Source organism: Nanorana parkeri, unplaced genomic scaffold (genome assembly GCF_000935625.1).
Source record: "Nanorana parkeri isolate BGI_ZX_2015 unplaced genomic scaffold, ASM93562v1 scaffold535, whole genome shotgun sequence".
Classification (NCBI taxonomy): Eukaryota; Metazoa; Chordata; class Amphibia; order Anura; family Dicroglossidae; genus Nanorana; species Nanorana parkeri.
The window spans coordinates 739,784-748,981 of NW_017306803.1; the positions used below are offsets into that span (position 1 = coordinate 739,784).

Sequence of the window (9,198 nt, forward strand, 5' to 3'; positions counted from 1 at the left end):
AGACTCCCGGCGGCTTTTTCTTTTTAACCCCTTCAGACTTCATGACGGGATTGTCCCGCGGTCGTGTCAGACTTCTGCAATGTGTGACAAATGTCTTGATACAGTATATGGGTATTTTCTGCTTCAAAGTGACATTTCTCCATGAGGTTGCTTGGCAAAGAGTTCAGAAAAAGGTTGCTAAAGAAGAAGCAAAAACTGACTTTTGCTTCTTACATAAGAGTATAGAAGTCGGCATCTTTTACTACATAATGAACACCTCAGAGGGCAATTGCAGAACTCTGAAAATGTTGAAATAATGTCTTTAGCAGCTATAGAGTCAGCTGGAGACAAAGGAAAACTCTTGTAGACTGTCTACCAGAGCAATCCACAAACCAAAAAGCTTATCAAATATTAAAAATTAACTGTGGAAATCCTATCACAAAAGAGGAAACGAGCTTTGCTTAAAGACAATTTTGCTTCTGCAACAAGCCACAGATTATTGTAAAACTCACTCTGCACTTCCTTATAAATAATGAACAAACAAACCAGAATTTCATTGTTTAGATTGATTAAGCTGTAAAATAAAAGAATTATAATTACATTGAGCTAAACCAAGACAAAGGGTTTACGGACATAGCCAAATATAAATGGATTATACTTATGTTTCTAGTGGAAGCTGCTAATAGTTCTATTGCTGGTCTCTGAACTTTGGTCAATGACACCAGCTAATTATAACAGCAATAAAAGAAAGGTGTGTCCTTATTTCTTTTTTCCTACTTTGTTCATGACATGCTATTTGGTCTGTCCTTCTTTCAGGTCTTGTATGCTATTTTTTAGCATGTCGTGTTTTGTTGTTGATTCAAGTACAGAAGAAAAATAACTTACATTTAAAATTGTCTGCCACCAGATTAAGCCATGTTATTTATAGTCTTACCTAGCTTAGATTCGATTTATTATTTGTTCAGCTGAAGTTACAATAGGGAAAGGACGGTTTACTTATTTCATACTAGCAGGAAGAATTAGTGAGAATGTTTACTCAACTTGACCATTCACTGATAACAATGATATGCTTTCACAGTAGTAAATGTAGTGCCACCTTAAACATGGTCCAGTGTGCAGTATTCATCTCTTAAAAGGATAAATATGGATACAGAAAGACTCTTAATATAATCTTTACCATCTATAGACAGCACCTATAGATAACATCTATTTAGAATTTCCATGTCTGTAGGCTATTCTGTCCCAAATGAGCCCATTCAGATCAGGATAGGCCACCACTAAAGGGCTCCCAGGCCTGAGGAAAACATGCATTTGTGTGCAACAACCTTCCATTAGAAAGATTGCTTGACATCTGGATTGTGCATACCTAGCCACCTGCCATCTAGAATCGATAGTTACCTTAATTTTGTTTACTGGTATATATATATATATATGTAAAGGTATGCCATAAACCATATGAAAACATTGGGCATATTTCATTGGTTTGTCCTTGTCTTAAAACTCTACATAAAGGCGAGTTCATACTTCTGTTCTCTAACATAAAACAATGTAGGTGCCCAGTCCCTGTCTAACAGAGGGAAGCCAAAATTCACATTATACATCGATCAGCCATAACATATTGATTACCCGTCTAATATTGAGCAGGTCCCCCTTTTCCTGACAAAACATCCCTGTCCTGTGGAGTCATGGAGACTCCACTAGACTTCTGAAGGTATGCTGTGGTATCTGGCACCAAGCTATCAGTAGCAGATCCATTAAGTCCTGTAAGTTGCGAGGTGGGGGCTTCCAGAAATTGTATTTATCTTTCCAGCATATCCCACAGATGTGCAATTGGAATAAGATTTGGAGGCCAAGACAACACCTCAAAGCCGTAGTTGTGTTCCTCAAACCATTCTTAAACAATTCTTGCAGTGTGGTAGGGTACAATATCCTGCTGAAAGAAGCCACTGCCAAACCATTTTCATGAAGGGGATTACTTGGTCAGCAACAATGTTTAGGTAGGTGGTACATGTCAAAGTAACATCCACATGAATGACCCAAAATTTTCCAGCAGAACATTGCACAAAGCCTTCACCAGCTTGCCCTTTTTCCCATAGTGTATCATGTGGCCATCTCTTCCCCATGTAAGCAGCATGGTAGCTCTTCTATTGGAATGGACCAGCCTTCGCTCCCTTACATGCATCAATGAGCCTTGGCCATCCACGACCCTGTCACTGGTTTACTAGTTTTCCTTGCTTTGGACCACTTTTGGTAGGCCCTGACCACTGCAGACTGGAAACATCCCACAAGAGCTGCAGTTTTGGAGTTGCTCTGACCCAGTCTTCTAGCCATCACAACATGGCCCTTGTCAATGTTGATCAAATGTTTACACTTGCACACTTTTTCTGCTTTTCAACACATTAACTTCAGGGTCAAAATGTTCACTTGCTGCCGAATATTACCCACCTACTTCCATGTGCCATTGTAACAAGATAAACGTTATTCACTTCAACTGTCAGTGGTCATAAAGTTATGGCTGATTGGTGAACACTTTCACTGATTGGTAAATACATATTTTATTAGATCTGCATATAATATTGGTGTGAAGAAAAAAACTTACCAAAAGATCAATGGAAACTTTTGTGGATTTTTTTGTAGAGTAGGTATATCAATTGACATTTGGATAGATGCTTTTTTGTTAGTCTCTCCTAGCCATATTTGAGATCTTACACATATCTAAATAAAAAATAAACCCAATTAATACCTGCGTGGGATTCCATCATCATGTGGTGGGATGATGACAACTTTAACTGTCACTGATGTTCTAAGAAGGTCAATCATCTGTTCGTGGCTCAGTGTAGCAACAGCAACCTTGCAGATTTCAACCAGACGGCTTCCTTGTCTTAAACCAGCCTGCCAAGCATATCCGTAGGGCTCTACCTCTGCGACTATTCCTTCATAATTTACATGGAAGCCAAGCTGTCCAAGTCCATTCCTTCTCAGTGTCATTTCCACCGTCTCACAACCTTTAGTTATTATCTGAAATTTAGAAATATTGTTAGTAATAAAAAGGAAAAGAAAATAATCAGACAAGTATGAGAAATCACAAAAGAAACCTCTACATCTAAAGGATAGATGTAAAATGCAATAGTGATGAATATTTCTTGTTCCTTTACCAAATGCACCACACCAGATATAGGGGTGCTCCATTTGATAGACCCCAACAAACGGTCAAATCAGGCAATCCATTCTTAACCAGGGGAGGGAACCCACGACTCCAATCGCTCACAGATGTCCTCCAATAAAAGACAGATCTGAATAACACTTCTTTAGTGGGGAAACAATCACCTCTGATCTTTATCGAACTGTAGGCCTCCTCAGTCTGCTGGTCTAATTACATTATTGGAGGACATCTGTGAGCGATTGGAGTCGAGGGTTCCCTCCCCTGGTTAAGAAGGGAATTGCCTGATTTGACCTGTTGTTGGGGTCTATCAATAAGGTGTGCACCCCTATATCTGGTGTGGTGCATTTGGTGAAACAACAAGAAATATTCATCATTATTGCCGTTTATATATGAACATATCTTCAGAGTTATGAACATTTACAGGACTTCACATCAGATGTATTTATAATTTATTCCCTGACATTTGTTTGAGTCATAGATTATTTTATTGTTTTGTTTTTTTGTATTGCTCATTGTTGTAGCTCGGCACATTCAGTTATTCATTTATAAGGACAATCCTACTGCTTTTAATTTAACACTTTAAATCTCCTGTTAAGTATCCTCTTTATTACAGCCCCCCTATGGCACTTTGGATAAATGCTGCACATTTAGAATCAAAGCACTTGAGATCACTAGTTTTTAATAGGTGCAAGCTAGTATTCCGTGTGATCTAAATTTGATAAGAACCTTTCATGCATTAGTACAAAAAAGAATGCATCAGACATCTAGAGCATTACTACATATAATGTAACAGTAATTAAGGGTGTGGACACTCCAGTAGTGCTATGTGGTACTATGGAATGCCTTATTCTCCTGCCTGGCAAGAAGTGGCCATGGGCAATACTGAAGTTTGCACTCTGATACCCACACTCCATGACTGAGAAAATGGTGCCACCTGCCGTGTGTTAAACATTTGTAAAAGTACTTAGAGCCAGAGTTAAAAGTTTTTTAGAAACTGTGTAACTTTTTAACCACGTAAGTTATATAGGTCTTACTTCTAGTCTCTTGACAACCTCCTTTATATCATCTGTGTTTTGGCTATAACTTCTTATGAACACACTATCCCCTCGTTCATAGAACATTTTAATAGTTGTGTTGCTGGACGTCCATCCTATAACATCACGGCTTGAACAGTTGAAGATAACACTTTTTGTTTCTTGATCAATTAGGGCCAGTATTTCATTTGAAATGCACAAAAGACAATCAACCTCCAGGGCATTACTAAAGTCTTCAACTTGTACACCCCAAACAATTGCTCCTGTGCTGTACAGCTCAGCCCATGAGTATGGCTTTGCCTTTTCCTTTTTCTTTGAGGCCAGAGAGATGAAGGGGAACTTTCCAGATGAGTCAATGGAGGTGTTGGTGACATTTTTTTCTGCAAGGTCTTTTAGGTACTCTTGGTGGGTCCTCGTTGCCATTGCTAAGAACTTTTCAGACTTGTGAGCTGCATTCTCTGCATTTATGATTTTAGCTAAAAGGAAGTCCCTGAACACACTGGATTTCGGAAAAGTAAAGCTTTTGGGGATTGGTGGGCCAAAGGCAGGTACATCTCTTGACCGTGTAACAGCAACGCTGCAATAAGGAGAAAAAAAAGATCAAACCATTCAACAGAAGAAAAATATGTTTTTCTACTTTGTCTAACTACAAACACAAGAGTAAAGCTATTCACATAAATTGAGGGGCAGGTAGACCACCTGTGCATGCAAAATTCAACTGCTTAATTTTTCTTTTTGACGAGGTCTGCATATACATACAATTACATAAACACAAGAGGACTCCTCTTACCAAAATTCTTAAGATAGGTTATTACTGCAGCCACAGGTAGTAATAAATGGTAGCCGCAACTCCAAAGTCACAGAAAGATATAAAACGCCACCGGTTTCATGGTCAGCATATACACAGGCCACTTTGTTCTTAAGGTGGCGAGTGACTTTACAAGAACCAAGTAGCCTGCTTATATGCTGCTTGTGAAACTGGCAGTGTTTTGTTTCTATTATAGGCATACAATCGCATATCACATACGTGTATATGTCTACAAAGTACACAGCTGATTGACCCCTCAGGTGTGTTTAAATGTGAGGTGTATCCAAAAGGCACCATAAACTGCAACTGGAACATTAAGCCACTCTAAAGGGTCAGATCTGCATAATACTAGCAAATTTAAATGATGTCCGTATACCTCATCTTCTTAAATAGTATTTGCAAATGAAAAAAGGTTCATTCTAAACCTTTTACAATCAAGTGTATATTTTAAGAGCAATATTTAAAAAATTTGACACAAACAATTCATAATTTCTTATTGAGCATACAAATCTCAAAATAAATCAAGCTATGAAAGGTTATATGCAAGAACAGTGTGAATTAGCAAATACCATCATATTAGAATGCAGATCTGCAATTGATTACTCATGTATACTGCACAGCACAGGCCACTGTACAGTGCTGATACATCAAAAGCAACCAGTGAAGACAAAAAATAATGTGTTTTCACTCTCTACACTTAATGCCTATGAATTCTATTAACAGCAAACAGTTAATAGCTGAGCTCAACCAAGTGAAAAAGGCATTGTATGCTTCACAAATCAGAACACAGACGTCAATGTAAAATTCAAGTGGCATGCAAAGTGCCCATTCACTGTGGAACTGTACCTGTAACAGACAGAGTCCGTGCATGGGTTGTACGCTCTTACGACCACAAAAACATGCTGGAAATGAGAGCGGATGTTCTTGGGACTGAACGGCTGGGCTCCAGGCTCTTGAAACACTATTGTCACAATATCGTTTCCAATGTGACGCTTTCTCAACAGCTGCAATTAAACAAAATCACAGCTTTAGGCATTTAAGCAGCACAATAAAAGCTGCATTGCTAAAGCTCCAAAGCACAATGCATATACTGTATAGTTTATATGATGTTCCATTCACAGCAAAAAAAAAACCCTGGATTTAAAACAAATTTGCATAGAAAACACAATATTAAATCAAAACAATTACATTTGTGTACTCCTAAATAATATATTAAAATGAACCTAACAGCAGAAAACATAAATCTGATAAAAGGTCTTTTATGTAAAACTGGAATTATGAAAAGTCTCTTTGTTTGCAAAGAAATCAATTGGATAACAGGTATCATTTTTAGACTTGCAAGTAAAAAAATGGGAACTGGAAAGTAGCCCATAACTATGATAGGCAGCCTCATGGGGGTTAAGAGCAGGGATTAACCAATAAACTACAAAAGCTAGTAGATATTTTAACAAGAGGTTCCTAGAGCTTGGTTTCCATTGGTTACCATTTTAAAACGACCATAAACCCGTAGGATTTAATTCTAATAGAATTAGCTTTCGGAACGGAACGTTCGACTTTCTAATAGTTAATGGGTTGAAAATAATGATAATTTTCAACTGCAGTGGCAAAAAAAATAATCAAAGGACTAGGATGGAAATTTAGAAGATATATTGTCCACACACCATTCTGCTTCGGAATATCATCTTTATTCACATTCCGTTAGCATGACACATAGATGCTACAGTTTGAAGGGGATATTACTAAGACAGGATAGAAATTTGTCTCGAATGAATGAAATTCTAACAATGAATGTGGATTTAATTCAGGAAATAACTCATTCAAAAATTGTATGTTCAAATCAAACAAAATTTTTTTGTCCACGATGCATTATCAAATGTTTTTACATAATGTACCGTATGCATGTTCAAACTAAAATCTATTTTCTTTTTAAATTAGATCAAAATAATTGCTAATTTCTAGGCAGACTCTAAAAATGACTACCATTACCATTGCTTGTTTTTAAATAGTATTTTTAGGCTTGCAGGCTACTGCAACAATACACAAGTTTTCAGCAACAGCTCTGTACCCAGCAATAGTAGACAAAAGGCTGATCCACTCAATGCCTCCAAACCATGGTCGGTGACCTCCTTGAATCTTGGCATAAACACTGCATGTCCATAGACATAACAAGTGAAAACATGCTATATTAAATGAATAATACATTTCCGATTTAACTCTGAATGCCCCCACCCGCCTTCACCAGCAGTAAATTCTATTTGTGAACATAAAGCAAGCTGCAGGAATTCAGACTTCCGTTCCTATGGCAACATGTGCTGCCAACCACTTACTGTAGCGCACTTGTAATTATTTCTCTATGGAGCTGACTGTTTTAACTGCTTGGGATCTGCTTAATTACCTTAAATATAACATTACTTTATTGTCTATTTTTTAATAGGACATTCAGTACTGGAGATGGAAATGGCAGTATTGCGTGCTGAAAACTACTGACTTTTAATGTTCCAAGTTTAACGCTTCCTTTAATTTTAATAGTAGAATAATTGCATGTGCATCAGATTCTAGTTTAGGATGCTAAGCTTCCAAAGAAACCACATTTATTTTGAATGACAGTTAAAAATATTTTCAATTTTATTTTCAAAATGTTACAGCCTATTTTTTAAAAGATTACATGAGGTGATTCAAATCATATGTGATGCTAAGCCTAAAAAAAAAAAATATTTTCTACATAATGGTGCAATACTTTTTATGGTAAAAATACAGTTATTCTGATCAGATGTGTGTTTTCAGCAATCAGCAAAATACAGTCTTCAACGCAATGAAAACAAAAGTCTAAAAACATTTTCACTGAAACAAGTGAGCATAAACATGTGACACTCCACTAATGTGTATTTTAAATTTAATTACAGAAGGCTAAAAGAGACATATACTTCTAGTAAAATGTGCCTAAAATGCACACATGTACAATGGAATTTGGATAGACACAATAATGGGAATCTATCAAAACTGGAGCAGACAAAATCTGGAGCAGCTGTGCAAGGCAACCAATCAGCTTCTCTGTTTAATTTTTAAACCTTAACTATACAAACTGAAGAGATAAGCTTATTGGTTGTCATGGACAACTGCTCCAAATTCTATCGGCTCCAGTTTTGATAAATTCCCCTCATTTAAATAGAGTTTCTTTGTCGATTGGATATGCAAACATTACCACAGAGCATCATCACTCACTTTTAAACTTACAGGTTTAGATTTACATCCAAGTGCAACACAGTAGTACCTGATTAGCTCACCTTGCTCCCCTCAAGCAGTTCAATTTCTGCTTTTGAGTACTTATTTAAAGGAGAACTATAGGGTTAAGGCTTTTCCCCATAGTTCTCCTTAGGGTAACTCTCGCCAGCCTCGTCAGTAACTCTCGTCAGCCTAAGCTCAGTTTACCGCGAGCTACGGCTCGCGGTATACTGAGACGCCGCAGGATACCACGAGCTACAGCTCGCGGTATACTGAGACGCCACAGCTGAAGCGGATCCCGATAATTATGTCTGGATCCGCCCAGCTGCGTGAGTGACAGCTGGCTTTGCCTATCTAGGAGGCAGAGCCAGCTGTACCCGCCCCCTCCCCCGTCCGTTCCGCCAGTCAGCGCTTGAGGATCGGAGCGGGGAGGGGGGAATCCAGTCCCTCCCCTGTCACGGCAGAGAGCTGTGAGAGGATCGAGAAGTGAGCGAACGCCGGTATGTGCTCACTCACCTCCCGATCTACTGAGCCGGCCTGCGACAGTCTCATTGTCACAGGTCGGCTAGAACTATGAGGTGAGTGAAAAGCACTCATCTCATAGTTCTCCTTTAACATATATATTGGAAAATATATTATTTTAATGAACATGTCTGGATGAATGTTTTTTCATTCAGCCACGCACAGTGTGGTCTCTCCTGTTGCCACTGCTGAGCTCAGCTGCTGTGATGGCATACAGAGCACTACGCATGTGCAGGAATGTGAACAAAGACGGGGCTCGCTCCTGTAATGGCATCCAATAGCTGGCTCATCCTGGAAAAAGGAAAGGACAGAGCTATGCACAATATTAGCAGTTTTCCTGGCAGCCTTCACTGGGAACACAAATAGCCTACTTTTTAAACGCTGCTTAGTTTATTGGTACCTCTTTGGGCTTGTAGGCTGCATAGGCTATTTTTTTTTTTTTTTTTTTAACGGGATTAACCCTTTATATC

General features: G+C 38.4%; 1 protein-coding gene across 4 annotated transcripts in view; it reads right to left on the reverse strand.

Moving 5' to 3' along the window:
• The window catches only part of SIPA1L1 (signal induced proliferation associated 1 like 1), a 148,865-nt gene that overhangs the window by 48,409 nt on the left and 91,258 nt on the right, over positions 1-9,198 (reverse strand). For all 4 annotated transcript variants that reach the window (XM_018561638.1, XM_018561637.1, XM_018561636.1 and 1 more), the window contains exons 7-9: positions 5,831-5,988; positions 4,177-4,753; positions 2,723-2,997 (exon numbers count right to left, since the gene is read on the reverse strand). In XM_018561638.1, the coding sequence (XP_018417140.1) occupies positions 2,723-2,997; positions 4,177-4,753; positions 5,831-5,988 (1,010 nt within the window). The remainder of the gene's footprint in view (positions 1-2,722; positions 2,998-4,176; positions 4,754-5,830; positions 5,989-9,198) is intronic.